General features: G+C 36.8%; 1 protein-coding gene across 1 annotated transcript; it reads right to left on the bottom strand.

Annotated features, from left to right (window-relative positions):
• Positions 1–7,748: 7,748 nt before the first annotated feature.
• Positions 7,749–8,123, bottom strand: LOC149145365 (protein GLUTAMINE DUMPER 5-like). Its single transcript, XM_089452424.1, has one exon. It carries the CDS (start codon positions 8,121–8,123, stop codon positions 7,749–7,751), a length of 375 nt encoding a protein of 124 aa, XP_089308550.1.
• Between the last annotated feature and the right edge of the window lie 16,777 nt (positions 8,124–24,900).

Here is a 24,900-nt window from a genome sequence, read left to right as displayed (position 1 = left end):
TAGTGCCAATAGTTGTTACACTTGTGTCACACCGAACCTCAAAGAGTTTATTAAAATCGGGCAGCCTCAAGATTGGCCTCTCCATAATCTTCCGCTTCAAGAGCTGAAAATTGTCTTCTGCTGCTCTGGCCCAACAAAAAGGTTGACTGGCCTTTTTGATGGTCTCTAGCATTGGCGCGCAGATTTCACTAAAATTCCTAATAAATTTCCAATAAAAACTTGCCAGTCCGTGAAAGCTACGTACCTCAAATAAGCTCTTCGGTGACGGCAAATTTATGATTGCTGCAATCTTTTCTGGGTCCATTTTCAATTCATTTTCTGCAACTACAAACCCCAGATAGACCAGCTCCTTCTGCAAGAAAGTGCATTTCTTTAAGTTTATCAGCAGTTTGTTCTGCTATAACTTCTCTAACACCCTTCGAACATGTTGAAGATGTTCTCCTTTCGTTCTACTGAAAATCAAGATATCATCAAGGTAAACTATCACAAACTTGCCAATAAATTCCTTTAACATCTCATTCATCAATCTCATAAAAGTACTAGGAGCATTGCTTAATCCAAATGGCATGACCAGCCATTCGTACAGCCCTTCATTGGTCTTGAAAGTTGTCTTCCACTCATCTCCTTCTCTAATCCTGATCTGATGATAACCACTCTTCATATCAATCTTCGTGAAATAAGCTACCCCGCTAAGACAATCCATCATGTCATCCATTCTGGGTAAGGGAAATCTATACCGAATAGTGATTTTATTAATAGCTCGTGAATCTGTACACATTCGCCATTCTCCACCCTTCTTAGGTGTGAGTACTGTTGGTACCGCACAAGGGCTCAAACTTTCTCTAATCAGTCCCTTATCCAGCAACTCCTGCACTTGTTTACGAATCTCTTCGTTGTCTTTCAGACTCATTCTATACGCTGCCTTGTTCAGTAAGCTTTCTCCAGGTATAAAATCGATATGATGGCTGATGCTCCTCTTGGAGGCAATTTATCTAGTAGATCATCAACTACAATGTCTTTAAATTCTTTCAACAGCTCCTGAATCTCTGCAGGCAATTCTGACTTTTCTGTGTTCAGCAACATCGTTTTTGTCCTCCTTACAATCGCATAATTGACCTCATTTTCCTCAATCTGCTTCACAAACTGTTTTCCTCCTATTAACAATGCTTTTGTTCCACTTGGTTCTGTTGCATCCTCCTCTTTGATGGGTACAAGCGTATGTTTGATCCCATCTTTCACAAATTTATAACAATTCGTCTTCCCATCGTGCGTCACCTTCCGATCATACTACCACGGTCTTCCTAGAAGTATATGGCATACGTCCATTGGCATAATATCGCAGACCACCGTGTCTTGGTATTTGCCAATGTGAAATTCAACCTCGCACTGTTCATCAACTAATAGTTGGTGGCCTTTCTGTAGCCACAACACCTTTTAAGGTGTGGGGTGTTTAAGCCGTTTCAATCCTAGCTTTTCCACCATTTCAGTGGCAACTAAATTGTCTGTACTTCCGCTGTCTATGATCAATTTACAGCACTTTCCATGTGATTTGCAAACTGTCCGAAACAACACTTTTTGCTGGGTATGTTCAGCCATCTCCTTGGCTGGCTTCAACAATACTTTGTTCAAAACTAAAGCCTCTCCTATTTCTGCCACGTTTTCTATCTCCCGGGGTTGTGCTTCAGCTTCCTCAGGCTACACAACAAATGCTCCCCTCTGGCCAGCGTGTTCAGCTTCTAGGCATTCGAAGGATCTGTGCCCCCACTTATGGCACCTGTAGCACTGGACATTAGTCCCCCTTCCGCGACCATTTCCTCTTCCCCGCTGATATGGCCGACCTCCTCTGGTGCTATCTCCCTTCTCTGCTATCCCTGAAGCTCTAGAACTACTGCCTTCTTCGTTGTTAGTGGCAGTTCTCCCTCTGCCATAGGACTGTCCTCGTCCTCTGCCATTTCCTCGCCCTCTCCTGTTATTCTGTTTCCTGTTAATTTTCTCTTCAGCCTTTACAGCACTCTGAAAGGCCTCTTCTATATTTCGTGGAGAGAGAATACTGATCTCATCTAGTATTTCCAATCTCAAGCCATTCACGTACCTCGCTGTTTTTTCTGGAGTATCATCCGTATAACCAGCACGTAAATTTACACGATAAAACTCCTCTGTGTACTCCTTTACAGTCATACCTTTCTGCCTTAAATTCTGCACTCGTCGATAAAGTTCAACCTGGTAGTCTTTAGGCAAAAATCTGCCCTTCAGTTTTGCCACCATCCTTGGCCACTTTCTTATAGGTAACTTGTTCATTCGTCTCCTGTCCGCTTGGACACTATCCCACCATAAGGCAGCGTGTCCTTTTAACTTAGTCGCAGCAAATCTAACTCTTTTGTCCTCACTGATCTCTTCATTTTCAAAATACTTATCTAACTCACTTACCCAATCCAGCAAAACATCTGCGGACAGACTGCCATCATAGTTAGGGATCTCAGGTTTGGGTTTGCTGCTAGCTAACAATACCGATCTCAACAGTCTTAACTCTGGGGCTTCTTCCTCTGACCCATCTGTAGCAGTTGCTGCCTCTTCTTCACTATCATCCCCAAGTTCTGGGTCTCTTCGCCTACCTGCCTCTACTGCTTCCAAGCGAGCAGTAAGGATTCTCAACTGTTCTCTCAAGCCCTCGTCTGCTACTCTGCATGCACCTCTTCCACGTCCTCGTCTTTGTACTTCCATCTTCCTCTGTTTCCTTAAAATTCTGCTCTGATACCACTTGATGGGGCCAGCCCACGTGGTCCCGCCGTCAATGCGCTGATGATGTTATGTACCAGCAATGAATATAATAATAAAAGAGTTTTCAGATATATGTGTTGGTTGATTTGTAATCTGTGCTGTATTGATTAGGGTTACGGTGATTGTACCCTGATTGCTTGCCCGTTGAACACCTGTCCCTCCTCAGGATTCTACGAACCCACCTTGGTTTGTGGTTTTTACTCCTTCGCGCTCATTTGGTTCTCATTGTTTCTCCCGATCATTCGCTTTGCGAGCTTTACAAGTTCTGTGGATTTTGTTGTAGTTTTTTGAGGCTTGTCTACCCGGTTTGCTGGTTATGTGCTCCTGGGTGCCTTCTCGGTCTCAGTTGTTTAGGTCTTGGCCTGGATTGCTTCTGTTCTTCTGAAAATTTATTAAGACTCTGGTCAGTTTTGCATAACTCTATTCTTCGACTTGCATGTTGGCTGTTACTGTGAATTGGGGTTTTACTTTAATGGGTTCCCGCCTCTGTGCGTTGCTGTCTCTGTCTCGTGAGCGGTTACAGTTGCTCTGCTTCAGTGAGCCTCCACCTGCATGCGTCGCTGTTTATGTCTTATGGGGGTTTAAGTTATGTGATAGCTGTGTAATTCTTGGTGGTATTTCTTTCAGTATTGGTTCAGTTTCTCCACAGACTTCGGCAGTCCGGTAGCGGCGTTCTCCGTTGGGTTCTCTGCCAACTCATCCGGTAAGTCTCTGTTCTATGCCGGATATTTGCAATCCTCTTTTACCTGTATCTGATGTCTCGGCTCCTTCGTGAGCAGGAGGGTCACTTCGTGGTAGAATTGTGGCTATGGTCCGCCGGACAGGTACTGTGACATTGTGGTTCGTTTCTCGTTCTTTTCCGTTCCTTTTCGCTTTGTTGGTATTGTTACTTGGAACCTAACCACTCTTGGTCGCTCTCTTGCAGGTGAAACCGTTCGAGGGTTTCGGTGTTTGAGCTCTCAGCTATTCGGGCAAACACGGGTAGCTTCTCTGTTGTCTGGTAGCTTGCTTGTATGGGTGTTTCGATTTTATTGGGCTAAACTTTATTTGTTGGCCTTAGGTTGCTCTCTGTCTGTACTTAACTCTCTTTGGTCGTTGGGCACGACGTTGGCTATGGTTTTGGGTCCTACGGGAATTGGCTTCTGTTTGCTGTTAGGGTTGATTACCCACGACTGTGAATTGAGTCCAGTCTTCTACTTTGGACAGTATGTAAATGTATGATGAATTTGGGCGACTGTATTATTGTAACCATATGAATTTAATGATGGAATAGATTAGACTTGCGTTTGTAATTTCACATACCTGTTACGAGGTCTTTTAATTATCTGGTTATATTGATTCGTGCTGTTACTTGTCATCCAACTGGTTTATCTTCTTCTCTTGGTCCAGAACCTGTAGCAGTACATTCGACAGTATTCATATAATAAATTATTAGCAAAGTTATACAACCATTGAGGACGCTGTAGGATTGTGTGTGCACAGAATAATTATATTACTCTCTCTGTTTCTTTTCATACACAGTCGAACCCTGTAATGGGCCTGTTTCCCTCCTTTAGTAGCACTGTTTTCAAACGGTTTTGTAACTGTTGTTGGTTTGTTTTGTTGGTTACATCAGTTGTTTCTTATGTGGAACTTTTTCATAGCTGGCTAGCACACTTTCTTTTCATGCTTTTACAACAGTAATGTAACTGTCTGGAAACAAAGAATCTAACTAATTACTACTGCTCCTAATTAAAAGTCATTACATTATTCTTAGGCAACTTTAATTAAAAAAAAAAAGTAAATAAAATAAAGACAGATATACTACCCATCCAGCGAACCGTGTTCTCCGTCCTCTTCAGAAACCATGTCAACTTTGCTTCTGTCTTGCCCTATCAGCCAGATGCTCCTGCATCAAGTTCCTACACTAATAATTAGTTACTTTTGAAGTCAAGTAATTCATATTTACAGGACATTAATAAATTTTTAGAGGTCTACTACCTCACTGTATTTGTTATGCTATAATAGAACACGTATTCGAAAGGTCTCACCTCCCAACCACGAGTCTAGCAATCACGTCCAGACTGTCCCCCGAGCACCTTTTGCCTTACACACTGGCTTTTATCCAGTTACAGCCAGCCTTAACTTTTGTACTCCTTTGATGACTATGTTCAACAACCTTCCTACTGGTCCTTTCTTCCAGTTCTAGGATGGTTCTTTTGCCTCTCTTAACCTCTCTATATTTCCTTTCTCAGGGAGAGGGTAAATGTTTCTTGGCAACTATTTCCTCTAATAACAAAACAGGTTTTTTTTAGTCATGTTAAAGTAATGTTACTAAAATTTAGGTAACTTCAATGTATGGATCTAGTAATCCAATTTCAGTCACTCAATATATAACAACATAATGTAATAGAAATTTACAAAGTCATTAATTAAAAATCAACTTAGTATTCTCAATAGTTTTCTTTATGCAACTTGGGGTGTTACAAATCTACTTTAGGAAAATTATATATATATATATATATATATATATATATATATATATATATATATATATATATATATATATATATATATATATATATATATATATATAGCATTCAACATTAGTAATAAACATTTACAAATAATTCCAAATACTTAACATTATTAGTTTTTTTCTAAATTTATATGGCAGGGACTATACTGTGATGTAGAACCGGTTGATAATTGAATAAAATAATACTTACATTAATAAATTAAAAAATAGTAATAACAAAAAAAACTAATGTCAACCATAAATAAAAATACGTCATTTTTTACCTTAATTTTACATCAACTTTATATAGAGATGTAATTCCTTAACTACTTAAAATAGAGTTTACAAATTATAAGCAACAATAATATTATTAATAATATATAATGTGGAATTCATTCATTATGTGTTGACTTACAACATGTAATTTTAAAACAAAAACATATTAATAACAAAAAATATTATGAGCCATAAATAAAATATTTTCAATATCCATATTAAATAATATAATTTTATATGAGGGAGATGTGTAATTTATTTCATTGTTAATATGAAGTCAATATACAACTAAAAATATATATATTAATAACCTTAAAAAAAAAGATAATGTATCTCAGAAATCAAATATTTCATTACACATGTTGAGTAAAAGATTTTAAGTTAATATAGAGAGGGAAACAAATTCAAAGTATGAGGTGGATTTGTAAGTCTTTCGATATTTAATGTGGAGTTGGTATATAATAATTTAAAAATATTAGTATATATTTCATATACGGAATAAACATTTGTAGTCAATATTGTCAAAATCTAGCATGTCTTTGGCAATTATTAAACTTAAATGGAGAGGAATATATATATATATATATATATATATATATATATAACAAAAATAAATTAGAGAGAAGTTATATTTTATATGTTCCAGAGTATGTATTAATATTTTAATTTGGCATGTATTGATATGCATGTATTAATATTTTAATCTACAAAATGTGAATCATAAATAAAATATTTTAATATGAAAATAAATAGAAATTTATAGATAAAACATGTTATTATTGTTTTGTTCAAAATAAGCATGAATCCATCTTAACTCCAAATCTATCCAAAGTCTAGAAGAATGGAATTTCTAAAAATGCGAACTTTTCCTCAAATTTTATGGTAAAAAAATATTATATTAACACATTTGATCTCTAAAAATTAAATATATCCCCTATTTAATACATATTATTAATTAAACTATAATTTTAAAAAAATTATTCCAAAATAAATACATCTATCACCGCATCATTTTATTACAACTGAAATAGAGTTTTTAAATACATAACGAATTATATAAAAGAATCCTAACTGTTTCCGCCAAGGAAAACGATTTTTGCCCGTATGGAAAAACGTGAGGAATCCCAACAGTAAAAAATTTATTCCCACCAGGAAAAACGCTTGGAATCCAACTGTTCATAAATGTTACATTATTCCCACCAGGAAAAACGCTAGGAATCCAACTGTTCATAAACGATTTTTTCCAAGGACGAACAATGCTTAGAATCCCAACTGATTCCGCTCAGGAAACGATTGTTTATTAGTAGGAAAAATGCTAGGAATCCCAACTGATTCAGCCAAGGAAAACACAAAGTTGCTGTAATCAAAATCATATCCCTTATAAAACTTGCTATCCATCAATGGAATATTAAAGAAGACTACAGCATATTTCACTTTTACATTTTTTTTAAGAAAGGATATATAGAGAAGGGATTTTAGATGTGAATTTATTTGAAGGGTGAATTTTGTGAATATTAATTGAGGTCATTATTATTACTGTTATCATTTTAAAATATTGATAAAATTTGAAATCAATATAAGAATGATATCAGTAACCTAAATTTTTAAAGAATCTAATGGTGTGGCTTATCAAAATCAAAATAGGAAATATCAAAATCAAAATAGGAAATTGGTTGGGGAATGGGTTTGCCCAGATTAAAAAAAAAAAAAACAATAATCTAAGGGTATCTAATAAGAAACTTAAATAATTTTTTTTTAAAATGGGGCGGCTAGTCCCTTAAGAAGCAATTATTAGGTTATATGTACAATATATTACAAGTATCCAGACTGATAAACATCACATCAATCATACATCATAGAACATATATCACTGGGATCATACAAATGGCTGCAGAGCAGCTCACGATAGTGATAGAAACCTGGCGGGGGCGAATAAGCGCCGTTCAACCATGCACTCATGTGCAAGAAACTTGAATAAAACTTAAAAGTAACAAGTTTACAGCGGCCTTGATAAATTGTGATAAAATTCTTGATAGATTACAATAAAGTGCTTTGTTAAACCACTCTTTCATGTGAAAGCACTGATTCAGTTCCCTGCCTAAATCGAAGCGATACATTAAACATAATAAAAATATAATCTCATCAAATTAAAAAAAAAAAAAAAACTTAACCATAATTTAAAATATCACTGAAAATATCATTTTGTACCACCTTCATTCTTTGGTGGAGAAGCTGCAGGCAAAATAATATTGTCGTAGTACGGCGCAGGCGTTGCCTTGGCCAGAAATGATGGCCTTTCATCCCCAGGCATAATCACAATAATTTTCTCCTCATGAATTGTGCATCCACCGATATTTTTCCCACTTGAATCTTCGCTAATATCGCTGGAAGTGACGCTGTCAACACTCATGTGGGCGCGACGGGATATATTCCAGAAAGAGCAGAGGAGAATAATAGAAGAAAAGGCGACTAAAACCAGCATGGAAGCCATTCCCACGAACAGGTACGGAACTGGCGACTCGTGCAGTATTGAATGCATGGCGTTGCTGCTGTTACTACTGGAGTTTGTCATTGAAGGAATGCACTGGGCCACTAGTCCTTCTGGCCGCCACCCTTATTAGGAGTGTGTCAGACTGGTTGCCAAATGGAGGAGCTGCTGGTAGCTTGATTATTAACAGGCCATCTCGTGAATGGGTAGGCAGAGTCTGTAATTAAAAGGGAAATTTGGTGGTCTAGAGAGGAGGAATTTAAGGCCGTTGGGCACGCTTAAAATAAGCACCACCGAAATCATGGTTCGGTGGGAGGACTCAGAATGTGTGAGCGGAGGGGCGAACGAAATTTAGGTCATCTGCCCCTCACCGGCGTCCGAAACGTGAGAGGGTGACGACAGTCATTCCTCGGCCGTTTAGAAGTTCGGACTACTCTGCTTGCTTTCAAATTCTTTAGTTTTTAATTGCTTTAACAATAAGTTGCTGATAGCGCAGACATTTTTCAATTACCGTTCTTGGATGAGTAGTTGGGAGCATGGTCTAGTTTTAGGTTAAATTTCAAGGGTAATATTTAATAGATTGCGATAAAATAACTATCAATATTAGGCTAGGCTATTCCTAAATATTGTGATAAGATTTTAATAATAAGTTGTTTTTTAATATATCTTATCTCATTTTAATAGGTGAATATATTTTTGTTTTTGTGAAGTATAAATTATTGATATATTTGATTTATCCATTTATTACTTATATGTTGTTGATTTTAATAGGTGAATATATTTTTGTTTTTGTGAAGTATAAATTATTGATATATTTGATTTATCCATTTATTACTTATATGTTGTTGAATATAGCCTTGGTATCATAATAATAAGTTTTTTCAATTTCAATGGACATGTTTAATATATCTTGATAAGATATCTCACTTTAATTATTATTATCTAATTTTAAGGTCACGGTCAAACTAGACACCAAATTGGTGTATGAGACCTCGTTGTTTGTGGGGCAAGGGACATTGGTGTATGAGACCCCCTTGTTTGTGGGACAAGGGACATTGGTGTATGAAACCCCCTTGTTTATGGGACAAGGGACCCACCATGAGACCCCCTTGTTTGTGGGACAAGAGACATTGGTGTATGAGACCCCCTTGTTTGTGGGACATGGGACCTACCTTGGTGCAACGATTTGACTGCTAAGTGTACGAAAGCATACGTACAGTGATTTGTGGTTTAGCAGTAAGTCACTTGGGCGAAGCCTCGGAGACCGAAGTTCAAATCTCATTGAGTTCATTGACCTACTGTGGTGGAAGCTAAAGGGGCGGATTCCCCAATCCTGTCTTGGTGGCACGTGAGTCTGCTCTTGGTAAAATCATAGGATCTTAGTATACCCGACTTGCAGGTGGTTGGATGTACTCCTAATGTTATAGAGGCAGCTACGAGGATTGATCCTGGGTCTCCCATAGATTAGGACTGGCAGTTATTGATTCATCATGTGGTTAAAAAAAAATGTACGAAAGCATACATGCTCTACCCCCCTCTGGTTTTGAACCTACGAACTCTTAGGAAGAAACACATGCTCTTAACCTTTAAGCCCACTCAAGTTGTATAAGACTCCAATATGTTGTGATAAGGCTCCAATAATAAGTTGCTCCTTAATACATCCCACTTTAATGAGGTAAAGATATCTCTACCCTTGTTACGCATAAGCTATTGATATATCTGACTTATACATTGTTAGATATACTCTTGGTGTTATAGTAACAAGTTTGATTCGTGTCCAAATTACTCCAATAAATAACTAATTCACTATAATTATTAAAAACAATGCATTCTTAATTTTATATATATAAAAATATAAATTTTGACTCGTATCTAATTAAAAATATTAAAATAACAGATTAAAATGGTCAAAACTATAAATTAAATATGTACAATTCTTTTTATAAGTATAAATCTATTTACATATTCAAAACCTATTTCAAAAACCAAAAATAATAATATTACGAAAAATTATATCATCCCATAAATTTTAATTAAAAGAAAAATTTAAAAGTACATTATATCTTAAAAAAAAGTTACTAGACTATCATCTCTTTAATGTCTACTTAGATGACCACCTCTTGACTGTTCACTTAATTGAGTAAAAGTCTCTTGGATAAATGAGGTTAATAGACTACAATCATATTTGCATATAATCTTTGTATTTGAACATATAACGTTCCATCATAGGTTCTTTGAACACGTGCATGGGAAAAATTATACCCAATGACATTGGCATGATTCTCTTAGGGAAAAATGCATTTGAATGTCAACTCAGGAGAACATTGGTATGATTCTCTTAAGGAAAAATGCATTTGAATGTCAACTCACATAGGAGAAGGATTAGACACCAACTCATTATCAAATAACTATCCATATATCTAAAGATAAATATAACTAACTATCCATGTATTTAAAGATAAATATACCCAAATTTTAGTAAATGGTATTATTAGTCCCTACCTCCAACATGGGACTATGGTGATCGATCAATCGTTAAATTCATATTATTTTTCCTTGAACAAACCTCTTACCAAATTTTAACCAAACTTTTTTGTTGGCTATTTCATGTCATCACAAGTTAACCAAGCTTTTGTATTGTACCTCTTATTGCTAATTTCACAGTTTTCGATCTATTTATTTTCTAGGCAAAATAGAATAACCAAAGTTCCAAATAAAATATACAAGAGTTCAGTAATATATCCAAAGTTCCATTTTTCAAAGGTAAAATGTGCAAGGGTTCACGTAAGATATCCAAAGTTTCATTATTCAAGATATTATATAGAAACATTTTATTATATCCAAAGTTCAGTAGGTAGAGTTCAAAATTTGTTTCCCTTGTATTGTTGTTGATGTGATGCCAGATGTCTGACAGTTGTCCGCAGTCCTCCATGTTTGCCCACATATATCCAAGTGGCATCCTTCCTCTGTCACTGAGACTAAGAGACGTGTTGTAAGACCTACTGGTTACTGGTGTCCTGCAAAGGAGAGAGTTTCAGGAGCAAAGCAGAGAGTTTCAGGAGAGTTTTAGTTTCAGGTGTCAAGGAGGAGAGGAGGAGTTTCAGTCAGGGAGGAGTTTGTGAAGGAGGGTGGAGGAATTTCAGTTTCAGGGTTTGAGGAATTTCAGTTTCAGGGTTTGCGAAGGAAAGTGGACTGCTTGCTGGTGGGGATGGGTTTCAGCTGGAGATCAAATTCCACGTAAGGTCTAGCATGCAAAATGGAAGGGGTTTGTGGAGGGTATCTCTATTCTGGTAATTTCTGCTCACTTACCTCTTGTTTTCTACACAACTTTACCATTTCTGGAACCGTAAAGGTTGATATATTGCAATGGTTTTACATAAGTGGGCAAACCCCTATTTCCCTATTCAGATAGTTTCATATCAATCGTAGCTACAAAGGTATCTGTTCCCCATGGTAGTGCTAGCAATGGTATTTTCCTGTTGTTTAGTCCCCGCCCGAGATTGGAAAGGAATTATTGAAACTGTTTAGACGTCAACAACAGCTATTCATCCACAACAAGCTTGCTTATTAAAGAGAAAAGGGGTGCGGCTCAAACAACTGATTACCTCACAATATCGATTTCGTAGGGGGAGAATTCCTATGATCACTTTAATAAATAAATAGATTGGGAAAGATGAAACAAAGAAATCCCACTCACATAGATATATTTGCCATAGTTATGCTTTTTTGAACCAAAACCCCCCTTCTTGTTAATTTCTAATTGCAATGCTCTTCTCCATTGGAAAATTCTTCTTCTCATTAGGAATGCATTGAATCAACTGTCTCCTGAAGGCTTCCTGTAGATAAGTCAAGCCTATGATCTTTAGATGACCAAGCTACAGCAGCCCAGCCAAGGTACGAAGAGAGTCAGACACAAAACCCTGGGCTCGATTCTGGGCCTGATTTGTTACGATGCCCAAATGAGAAGAATAGGTAAACAAACATCCTACTAGAAGACCTACTAGTAAGAGGAAGAATAAACCTACTATTAGATGACCTACTCTACTATTAGACATACTGCCAGGGCTACATTCTTGGCAAGCAACTGGAAGATAAGTTTGACAAAGGCAAAGCATGCTTGACCGGTTAACCAACCAGTAGCCATTGAGGATCAAATCAGTCCTTACCCTATGCTGCTTACAATATGTACCCATTTTGGCTTCGAAGCTGGATCTTCGCATGCATGTTTTGCATAAATCATAGCATTTAGGGCATGGTTCATAAGGCAGAAAGAAGATGTATCCACAACTCAGGAACTAACCTCACTCAAAAAGAAGGCCAGGTATTACCTGAGGCAAAACCCTGAACTCTGTGAAGGTGATTCTAGGCTTGAAAGGAAGCCAAGCTTGGGCTTGAAACCCAGTCCCTCTTGTTTGTTCTTGATCTTCCAAGAAAAGCAGGTTCTAGAAAGGCAGGTTACCCTGAGCTCTGCGAAGGCAATTCTGGGGCTGAAAGGAAGCCAAGCCTGGGCTTGAAACCCAGAGCCATTTTTGGTTGCTACACCTTGGAATGTTTCTCTCAAAATGAATAGGTAAACAAACATGACGAAGCCATGTCTGACAGGCCCTCTTTATCTCATTCCATGTCTGATAGGCCCTCTTTATCTCACTCTATCATTCCATGTCTGACAGGCCCTCTTTATCTCATTCTGTGGGAGTTCGATCCGTATTGTTGAGAGTGCAACAATAGGCAGATTTTTTCCTATCTTTCCTTGCTAAATCAAGGGCCTTTTGAATCTAAGATACTTCTCCAGGGTTAGCTGCATCTGAGGTTTTTCTTAATGAGTTGGTTAGCTAGGAAGTAGACACGTTGGACATGCAAGAGAGATGGAAGTAGAGACCTTGGGTATGCAAGAAATATGAGAGGCAGGCAGGTGGTAAAATTGTGGGCCCACAGGGTTTTACGTGTTGAAATATATTTTTGTATTATACATTTTTTTTTGCATGTGTTACATGTGTCTTCCAGTTTCTTTTTATTGTCATTGTTAGAGGCCTTTTTTTTAAAAGCTCTATCTTTAGCTTGATACGTTACAGTTTGTCTTTACCTCTATACATTATAGTTTCAGAGCAGTGAACTACTAGAGCTTTTGAAGTCTAGTCTAATTTGACAGCTTTTGAGGTCCATCTTTATTTGATAGGTATGGTTGTGACTTTTTTGGAATCAAAGAATTTCTTGGGCTTAGACAATCTTGCGGTTTAACATTGTTTAGGATTTCTCTGCATTGTTTTCGCACCATTTTTGCAGTAATCCTTCAAATGTATATGCATTTCACTTCTGTTAAGTACTAATTTCATTAGTGATGCAATGTTTTGAATATATAAGCTTCTTGGTATTTGCTCAAAAATGTTAATGGCATATTATGAATTTTGATTTTATAGCTTGAATTATGTAGCTATTTGTCATTGAGGTGTTAGTTGTGCCTGGCTGAGTGAATGACAATTGATCCGTGACCCCCTATTCATCATTAGATTCAAGGGTGATTACACTCGGCATATGAATATGGGTAGTCTGGAATTCTCCTTGGCATCCCGGACAAACCAAGAATCCCTGGACTTGCTGGGAAATGCCCTTTGCAGGATTTTAAGAAGATCAGACGACCTTATTGCAATACGATGTAGGAATGGAGGATAGCCTTAAATAGATTGCGAGAGAAAGACCTTTGGTGAAAAAAGTCTACGTACCCCAGCTGACAGAGGGCTAACAATACCCATCAATGTTTAAATTGGGGAAATTCTCTCTTTTCTATAATTCACAAACAACTCCATCTCCCCTTATTGGGTAGATTTGGTCTTCATGTACAACACTTGATATTTCACAAACAAGTCCATCTCCCCTTATTGGGTAGATTTTGCCTTCATGTACAACACTTATTGTTGCAATACTACCTACTGATTTTGGTCTGGCTGCTTCTATAGTAAGGATCAAGGCTCCCTCACTAGGTTCTTCGCAAAAAAATGCCAAATAAAGTTGCTTGATTTTAACCTAGAGCCTCATTCTTTCCTGGCTGAATTAAGTTAATTAAGTTCAGCTGTATTGAAGAGTTTTCATTCTGGATCTTCTTAGACTGCTACATTTAGGTTATTTTCCTATACATTTTCCGTTAATGTGGTCATATTAATTTTGTTTCGTTTCAGGTTGTTTTCTTATAGATTTTTGGTCATGATTGACCTTATCCTTTGTCCTTTGAAAAAGGTTTGATTTTGGCTTTGCAAATCCCAACTTTTACTGCAGCACTAGGTTTGATTTTGGCTTTGCAAACCCCAACTTTTACTGCGGCCTACTACTTGCTTGCTCTTGGCATTTGTAAAGCAGTAAGTGAGGGCTACGTCTGTGCTAAGCAAGGGAATATATATTCGTGGAAGGCTTAGTAAGAAGAACTATGGAAGGGAGGGGGAGATTGAAGGTTAAAGCCTAACTTTATAAAGCGTTTGTCTGTAATATATTTCATGATTAAAGAAAACCGTGAGTGCTCATTTGTCCAAAGAAATGAAAGAAATGTTGTAGATGCATTATTGCTGATGGGGGATGAGCTGCCAGAAAAGATAGGAGCTGGAAAAGAGAGATGTCATCCTCTAATTTTTGAGAAATTTGCCAGAAAGCCTAACTTTATAAAGCGTTTGTCTGTAATATATTTCATGATTAAAGAAAACCGTGAGTGCTCATTTGTCCAAAGAAAAAACAAAATGTTGTAGATGCATTATTGCTGATGGGGGGATGAGCTGCCAGAAAAGATAGGAGCTGGAAAAGAGAGATGTCATCCTCTAATTTTTGAGAAATTTGCCAGAAACCCATGTCCATACGCGCTCCAGCTTTGGATAGGAAGTGATCAGCCCCTGTGTTACGAATCCTATAGATAGATGTGGCAAGCAGAGACTGTGTCAAACATAGATTTCAGCATGTGAACTTCATTAAGCAATTGACATCGCTGAGCATTATTGAAGCAATTTACAACCAGCATGGAATTTGCAAAGATTTGTAGTTTTTGACATCCTTCTTCAATTGTAAAGAGGAGTAGTTTGAGGACCATCCTATTAATATTAATAATTAATTCTAGTTTTTTTACTTTTTTGGAAGCTTTCTTTCTCGTTCATTTTATTTATGCATCTTTAGGTCTCCTCCTCTCAATCATTAAGTCATCATTTGGTTCTGATGATGTTCCAGTTCTAATTTTAAAAATCTACTAAAAATGAACACTTTGAATAAAATTCCAGACTCACTTTATGTATATATATATATATATCTATATATATAGATATAGATATATATATTAACAAAATTTCATTCATCAATGCTCACTTTTATAATAATATATATCCAATCTGTTATCCACCTTGCTTTCCAGTGATGTTTTATCTCCATTCTCTAGTATCCATAAGCCAACCATCCATGATGAAGGTAAACATAGTTACCAAATTCTATTGAAATGGGTTTGAAAATTTTGAAAATTTGGTTTGATTTCAATGTTATAATTTTCATTAAATAACAAAGAAATAGTCCTTTCCTGTGGGCTACCCGCATCTTGTTTTCCACTAATGTTCTGTCTCCATTCTCTTGTATCCATAAATCAGCTATCCAGGATGAAGATAAACCAGAGTTACCAAATTCTGTTGAATTGGGCTCAAAATTTTGAAAATTCAGTTTGATTTTAACACTTTAGTCATATTTAGTCATCTTATTGTTGTCGTTGGTGTAGTTTTGAAGATTAATGTGACGTTGTTATTATGGTCACACATAACATACCATTGATATTTCAGCAACCACATTCTGATTTCTTCACAGCTCCATCTGAACTCTGCGGCTTGATCTCCCTATCATGTCTTCTTCCCCATTTTCTTATGTGAAAATCTCAAACTGTGCTCAAAAAAATAAATGAAAACTTCACCATAACAAATACCTTGGTGAGGATCAAACTAAAGGCATACTTGAGACCCTAATCTTGAAACAAGTTGTTATTTGGCATTTCCATTGTCTGTAAAGAAAACTACAGCTTTTGATCTGCTCGAGTCCGGGGAATGGCTTTTTCAGTAAATGTAGTTATAATTTGACAATAACCTTTGTTGCATACTGTAATTGTGCCAACGGTTATACCAATCAATAGATGACTCATTGTATGCAAGCTTAAGATTTGTTGATCACTTTGACCACTGTGGACTTTCCACAATCATACAAAAGATGGAAAAGTCCATCAAAGATCGAATTCCCAATCCTACAGAAGCCCAATTCACGTCCCATGCCTACAATATAAAGCAATAGTTAAGCCCACTGTATCCTGCTCACCTCACCGAACTCAGCTCGTAATATACATGAGCTAAGACGTAACCTCCCGAGTCATAGATCTCTCCTTGCTCTATAAGCAACAAAACCTCACAACATAAATATAAACTACCACAAATCAAGAATACATTTCCTTTTTTCAATTAACTATTCTTGGTTATGTCCTTGGAACTGAAAAGAACGAACTTGGAATAGTTTCCTTTGTTGAGGGCCTCGTTCTGATGCTATTCACTTTATTGTTTCCTTTCCAGGTCATCAATATATCCAGGCACTGTTCATGCTTCTAGCACCCCGGCAGGGACTAATGGGCCATGGTTCCATGTATCTCAGAGGATTTGGAAGTTCCGTGGACTCTAAGAGTAGGATTTCGAAACCCCATGGACTCTAATGTTATCTCCGATACTTCATATGAAGAAGGAGATGAGATCGAGTTTGTCAGACTCCCACAACCCCTTATTGACATTTTACCTTTTTGCAGCTTTAGCAACAAGTTTCTCTGATTTAAACGTTGGGATTTGGGTCAAGGAGCGTTCTGGAACAGTCATTTGATATGTTGTGTTTTCTAGGGGTATGTTTCTTGTATTTTTCCCAAGATCTGGTTTGACCGGGGGTGTTGTGATATGAATCTACACTCTTAACTCCTCCCTCATCATGGAAGGCATGTGAGGCATGTAGCTCAGAGGTAGAGTAGCCCACTGGGAAGATCCTGGTTAAATTCCGAGCATGTTGAATATTTTCAACATTAAGAAAGTAATTGGAATGGCGAAATTTAATGATATCTGATATTCGTGTTGGATCCATACGAATGTGTATGACGAGGTTTCTCTTTACTATCAGATGTAGTATTTAGTGAGTTTTTTCCCTAATATTTGACTAAAGACTATATCAGATTTCTTCATGAGGGCTTGGAACTGAACAGAATGAACTTGGAACAGTTTCCTTGGTTGAGGACGTCGTTCTGATGCTATTCAATTTCTTATTTGATTGTATTGTTTTCTGTGTAGTCTCGGTCCTTTCCAGGTCATCAATATATCCAGGCGTTGTTCATGCTTCTAGCACCCCGGCGGGGACTACCGCTACAACATTCGCTCCCTTATTCCAAGAAGGAAATTAAAATATAATTAAGGAACTAATCCCGCTACTACAAGAATCAAAAGATGAAGATGATGCATGAGTTGTACAAAGTAGATAAGGAAATTCACTACATTAAAAAAAAATACAAAAAATACATTACAAATGGGGTTTGAAAAGCTAAATTTATTTACTTAATCAGTTGGCTAGATCAAGCCTAAAAAGAAAAAGTAGAAAGGGAACTTCATTAACAGATGAAGTGAGTATACTAGTAAATAATCTCTTACAAATAATATTAAGTAACTAGATAAATTTAATTAGATGAAGATTTAAAATAAAAAGAAGAAAGAGACCTCCATTAACACATGAAATGAACTAACTAGCAAATGATCTCTTACAAATAACATTAAGGAACTAGACCAATCTATGGCACATGCTGAAAAAATCACATTAAATAATTAACTTTAATTTTATTTAGCATTGACCCCCGATGAGGGTGCTAATGAGGATGGAGTGGGAACCTTGGAGCCAGTGCCCACCACCCCCAAGCCTTGATGTGCATTTAATTTAGGTGGGGCGCAACCTACCCTTGCATGCATTTGCATGCAATATTATAGTTGGCAACTACTATTCATTTCCTGTCTCCTGAAGGATTTGGAATGTGTTTGTGGTGGTTTGAGTAGTGGCAAGGGTTGGTCCTCATTTAAGTTAGGTGGGGCGCAATCTACCCTTGCATGCATTTGCATGCAATCTTATAGTTGGCAACTACTATTCATTTCTTATCTCCTGAAGGATTTGGAATGTGTTTGTGGTGGTTTGAGTAGAGGCAAGGGCTGGTCCTCGACCTCCCATGGCATGTTTTATTCTCTAGTCATGATAGTGGGATACTTTGGGTCCTAGTGTGAGTTTGTAATTGAGGTTGTGGGTTATGAATTTGTTGGTCTACATGGGAAATGGACAAGGCGATGGAGTTTTTCATGGCGAGAGGGTTTGTCCATGGTCATTGATTTCTCGATCTCTTGGTGCTCTAGTGAGGTCGTCATCTACTCTTCACAGCGTGAAAGTTCAAGTCAATTTCCTTTATTATCCAATTATTATTTCTTTTCAATAGCTTCTTATATTGGTCTGATTTGTTAGCGTTAGTATGTCTGTGCTTTTAATTCCAGTGTATTTTTGTAGAAAGGGGATGGGGGGTAGCAATAGTCTGCATGAAAAGTCATATTTAGGGTCTCCTAGTTTTGCTTTTGTTTGAATATTTTGTTGTCTCGATTAAAAATTTGGGGTGTCATACTGTGCATTTCACAAATTGGTTATTTGGGAACTTGGAGATTAGTTATCGTGTATGTCATCCCATCTCAAGCCATTGGGCTTCTATGTTTTACCTAAATCTCTTGTTGTTTCATGGTATCACGGAGTGGGTATTTTGTTGAGGGAAATGCGACCTTTGTTGTCTTCACAATTACCTCTGATGAGTTTGAAGCCTATATTTTGAGCTATGGGGATGATTTAGATGGTTGGAATCTTGGTCCTACAGTGGGTGCATCTGGTTTTTTCTCTTGCTTCTTTGTAGGTAGAGGAGTCTACATTGTGTGTTCTAGGTGTGCCCCCCGAGGCCCAGCTATGCCTCCAAAACAAAGAATTCATTGCAGAAGGGGGGGAGGCAATAGTTCTTCACAGGTGCAGAGAGGGGCGAGACTCTTCACCCATGATTCATCTTCCACCTACTTCAATGTTGTTCCACCTAAGACAAGGAAAGAAATTTGTAAATTAGAAACTCAAGCAAGGGTTGAGAAATAATCCCATTCTGACTTAGAAATCCTGGAGGAAATTTCAACATGGATTCCTGACCCTGGGCACTCCAGGGGCAGGAAGAAAAAATACTTGAATTTAGTAGCTTTACACTGGAAAATGAAAACTTTGTTGGGTCTAGTCCTGAAGGACAAGCAAGTGGAGTAGTATAATGTCTTTGCCACCCTGGAAGACATCAAAAGGATGCTCATAAATCAAATATTTTGTTTGGATAGGATTGACTACCGCTTGCCACGTGTGGAGGGTCATAGAGCTTGTGAATATAATAGTGGAGATTTGATTGATCCTCTGGGTTCAAGTGCAAGGGGTCCATCCATAATATTCTCTTTGCAGAATGATTAGAATATAGTTGGTCATCTGCAGGTATTGTTGGTTCCTTTGTTTTTCATTGGATTGATCAAAGGGGTCTTTGTTTTTTTATGGTCATATTTTATGTTTGTGTAAGATTCGATTCTAGATACAATATTGTCATTTCTTTTGTATCGGCCACAAAGATACTTATGTAACTAGTCTAGTTGGTTATTGTTCAAGTTTTGTTGCTCGGTGATGAGTTGTGTGTCGGCTTAGGGTCTAATTGTGTATGGTCTCTTGGTGTTTGGTGGATTATAGGATATCCAACCTTGTTTCAATCTTGAGTAAGGACTTGAGGAAGTCAAGCTCCTTAGAGAGCAATATGGAAAAGCCATGTAAATATGATTTTTGAGTAATACAAAGCTTTGATTTACAGCAAAAATAAAAAATTAACATTGAGAAATATGTATTTTAGAATTTTTTTTATAACTCTTCATACTTAATAGAATTAAAGTTTATACACACACACACACACACACACACACACACACACACACACACACACACACATATATTCACTTAATATTTTATGAAAAATATTTTAAATATTATATCAAAAATGTTATTAAATTATAAATATATTAAATAAGATATTAATTTATTTAAATTTAATTTAATATCTTTTTTATTATTAGTTTATAAATATTTTTTATAAAATATAATTATGATGATAGACATGTTTATTTTGGAATAGGTTTTTCAAATTTTTATTTTAATTATCAATAATTACTAGGTGGATGACAGGAATTTAACTTCCATGAAATATTCTACAACATTTATAGTAGTATACACAAATTAATGATTGAGAATTATTTTCAAAGTGATTATGTCTTTTCTATTCTTTTATTTAATTTTGATTAATTAAAAAAATACATATGAACAAGATTCATATGAAGTGAGTTATGATTTTTAGGGCATGTAGTATTGATAAGTCATGGTATTGGCCCATCGTATTATACCAAAACCTATTTATGAATTATGATATTTGAGCCTAGGTGAGAAGGATAACAACTATTCCACCCTATTATAGCGCAAAGAGCCACCTCCTAGGATCAAGAAGATAAGCACGTCCTTTTCCAAGTCAAAGGATTAAATTGTGATTGGTGACACATTAGAAAAAAAGTTGTTTTGAGGGATTAAAGCTCTTGCTTAATTGTGGGAACCAACCAAAAGGCTTAGCAACACTCCTTCCTAGTTGTGGGAGCCAAAACAATAAGCCATCAATGCCCTCTCTACACTAGAGTTCCGAAATAGTGTGAAACCTTGACTAGATAAGCTTAGATTTGACCCAATTTAACAACTTTGGTTAAAATAATCATTGTTGATTAAAATAATCATTGATTTGGTCTAACTTAATAATCACCTATGATATGGTCAAGAAAGTGTCTAGATGCAATGAAGGTCAATCATGAGAAAATCTATATAACTGGAGCTCTACACTAGTCATAGGGAGAAGAAAGGAACTTGTGCCAAAATGTTGCTCGAGTTGTGACCACAATAAATTGTGCATACACAACAGTGAGCATAGATGTTATGAATAAAATCAAGGGCAAAGGCTTGGAGCTTGGAGAACTCATTGATGTACTCTAATTCTATTCAAGGACTACAGTAATAAAGATTCTCCCCATTTTCATCTCTCATGTTCTTTGATGTGTTATATGATTGATGTATTATGCTTGCGATAATATTATTTTGTAGGAAGATTGTATTGGTTTCTTTCTCTTTGTGTGGGTTATCTATGAGATCTAGGAGAAAAGATCTCATGGAGATATTCCTCAAGCTGGCATCATTACGTAGAGTTAAGGATCTAGCATTAAGAGGTATGTTTTCTATTTTTTTCTTGCAATCTAAATTCATGTTTGGGATTTTCTTGATTCTTAGTTCGACTTCTTCATGAAAACACACCATCTAGGAAAGCCCTAGGCAAGGCTCACTAGGTTTAAAGTAACCTATTACTGTAGGAAAAAAATTCCCTTATAAAAAAATGGCGACTCCAATGGGGAGATCCCAGTAGGTCAATTTTTTTAGCCTATTGTAATTCATTTTTCTTAGGCATTTTTGGTTTCCTTCATGTTTTACAGTGGTAAATAGTCATCTAAGAATATTGGTTTCAAAATTTGGATCCAAAACCCTCTAGGATCTAAGTTCTTTTCCCTATGTTTCGCGCATGCTATTCAAACTAGGGAATTGATATCCCTTTATTTCAGTTTGCATAATTGTTGGGGAGCATTGATAGCCTCTGTGTTCTAGTCATTCACTCTCTAATAAAGAATTGAAGGAAATTTTCCTTAGAAATTGAGGGGTTAAGCTTAGAACTATCAACGTATTTTTGCAACTTTGCAGGCCCTGTTGGGTTATGCTTTGAATCTGAATTTTTTGGCTTGGATCATTGGTTCTTTACTGAGTTTACATGTAAGTTTGTGGACTTAGTTACCTGATTAGGGTTTGATCCTTCTTCTTGGGTTTTGATTTATTTCAGGAACATTGGTGTTCAAATATCTCTCTGGCATCATTATACTAATAGCCCTACACTAATTGTCTTCATGTAGCTTGATTGCTTGAATCTGAATTTTTTGGCTTTGATCATTGGTTCTTTACTGAGTTTAGTGTAATTTTGTGGACTTAGTTACCTGATTAGGGTTTGATCCTTCTTCTTGGGTTTCGATTTCTTTTAGGAACATTGGTGTTTAGATATCTCTCTGGCATCATTATACTAATAGCCCTACACTAATTTTCTTCATTTAGCTTGATTGATTGACTGAAAACTCATTTTTCACATCTTGGTGATTTATTGTGGGTAGATCTAAGGTTTTTTTGTTTTGGGTAGAATTTCCTTTTTTTCCTTTTCCTTCTTTTGCTGCATGTTTCCATCTATTTTTATCTTTTGTTTGATAGGATCAGAGTGTCGAATGAGAGAGAACTGAGGGATATGTGCATGGTTTCATATTCAAAAGAAAATATATCTTCCTTACTCTAGGTAAAATTCATTGAAACTAAAAATTCTCATTTGCATATCTTTGCATGGTTTATTTGAATTCGTTGAGTCATAACATCATTACAATTTCATCCATCACCCTTGACTTAACAAGCAACCATTATAACACATTTAATAACATTAATTTGATAATTTTCTATTTCCTTGGTAGTGCACCAACATTAGATAGGATAGGGTCTTAAGAAAGGGGAGTGAGGTTAACTTCCCCAAGATCAGAAAAAAAGCATAGCATCTTGAGATAGGGTGTGTAAATTCACTTTTAGTGGCACGGTCTAGGAAGCCCTTCTAACACAAGGGTCAAGCACTAGGCTCCATTATGAAATTCATAGTGACCTCCCAACTCTGTTTAGAACTAGTGGTGGTTATATATGGGAACTGCATCATACTCATGGGGGTCTCCTTTGGGAGGCTTTGGGCTTGATACCCTACCCCTGTGTGTAGTTCTAGCTAAAAATTGTCCCCCTAGCTGGATGTTCTTTTGTTGGTGGTGACCTTAGCGCCCTTTCTTAGGATATTATCATGGGTGACGGCAAGGCATTATGTCCTTTCTATAATCGAGGAAAATTTTAGGCAGACTCACTCAATTTTCCTAGGAGGGTTCTCCACAACTCATAAGAGCACTTGGTCCCAATTTGAATCATTAACCAGGTACATATTATAAATATCCCAACCATTTCCTCATCATTGACCTATTCATTGATTAAGGGGGTTCCATTGGCGGGAGGATCCCATTCCCACTCTAGTTTTCTTAGTTTGTTGCTTTAGGATATTTTTAGTGGGTATTGTTTGTTCTCAGTATCTAGTGACCTTAGGACTTTTACCTGTTCATGCTAGTGTCATATTTGGCTTCCACCATGGAAAATTTTTGTTTGTGTCATTTTCATAGACTTGCATCCCTTTCCCCCAACGAGGAGAGTCCACCTACCCATAGACGTAGACTTAATTCCAACACAGGTACATATGTGTCTGGGATTACTTTAGGTGATACTCAAAGGCCTGAACCTTCCATTCATAGAGTGGTTGAACATGATATACCACCTCATCATCTTACCTCTAGACCCATCTCATTAGGTAGAGATATAAACTTATTTAGACCTTTACATAGTCCCTTACCTGAATCATTCATGGATCACATCAACACTTTTGTGTCAGAATCTGTTGTTTCTACACCTATAGTGACTGATGGTCTTCCACAGGTCATGTCCAGATCCATTCCTTTGACCATGGATCTCTTCCACACTACATACTTTAATGACTTTTTCTCCTTGTTCTGGCATAATCTTAGTGGAAAATCTAATACGAGTGCCTCCACATTATAGACCTTTACCTCTCCATTTGCAATGAGTGGAGGTTCTAGTTCCATCACATCTAGTATCTTTGTGTCCCATGTTGGAGAGCCTAAATTTTCTTCAACATATGGTTTCACGGTCCCCATGATGGGTTTAGGTATGAAAATATGAAGTACAACCATACCCAATAATGGATTTCCATATGGTTGGAATCCTTTCAGTGTAGTCATGTCACCCTCTACTAGTGTTGGAGGTTCTTTCATTTATAGTGGGTTCACAAATCCTTTTGGGAGTCAACCGCTTGGAGGATCTATGTTCTAAAGTCATACATATGATCCTTGTAATTCCTTTAGGGGGACAAATACTTTTTACATGTATAATCCATGGGGTCCTAATCTTGTCAATAACCCCTTTGGATCCCCCTATGGTCTAGGAGCTCAACAACCTATTGGAAATCCATTTTCCATTAGGGACACTTACCCTAGGGGCATTGACCAATCGCAAGTTTACATTGGTGTTGGAGCTACCAACTCTAGCCAACCCACTCCCATTAATATCCCTAATAATAGAAACCACACTATAGGGGGAGCACTTCATCCACTTTTGCGAAAAGGGGTCTCTAAACCCACCCCGCCAACAAGATCTTTTCACATCTCCTTTCTTGGAAACGATAACTTTTCTTGATCTTTCATAGTTGATGAATGACCTTATGCAATATGATCTTACATGGCCACCTGTTCCACATAAGCTTCCAGCAAACATCCCAAAATTTAATGGTAAGCCTAGAAAAGACCTTGCAGCTCATATCACCACTTATCATTTATAGTTTCCATCCAACTCTTTTATGGATGATAGTATTAAACTGTGTCTTTTTCATAAAAATCTCACTGAAGGTGCTGCTAAGTGGTATATTGATCTTGAATCCATCACTTATGATTCTTTACTATCTTTGGCACAAAGTTTTGTAAATCACTAGCAATTTCCTATTAGATATGAGGCTAGTACAAATATCATCACCACCTTTCATGATGAT

Source organism: Pinus tabuliformis, chromosome X (genome assembly GCF_031772625.1).
Source record: "Pinus tabuliformis cultivar Carrire ecotype Pingquan chromosome X, CPIR1, whole genome shotgun sequence".
Classification (NCBI taxonomy): Eukaryota; Viridiplantae; Streptophyta; class Pinopsida; order Pinales; family Pinaceae; genus Pinus; species Pinus tabuliformis.
The sequence above is the reverse complement of the archived record's forward strand: the minus strand, read 5'-3'. Positions and strand labels throughout refer to the sequence as shown.

Excerpts from the sequence above, each read along its gene's own strand:
- LOC149145365 (XM_089452424.1), bottom strand. The coding sequence starts at position 8,123 with ATGACAAACTCCAGTAGTAACAGCAGCAACGCCATGCATTCAATACTG.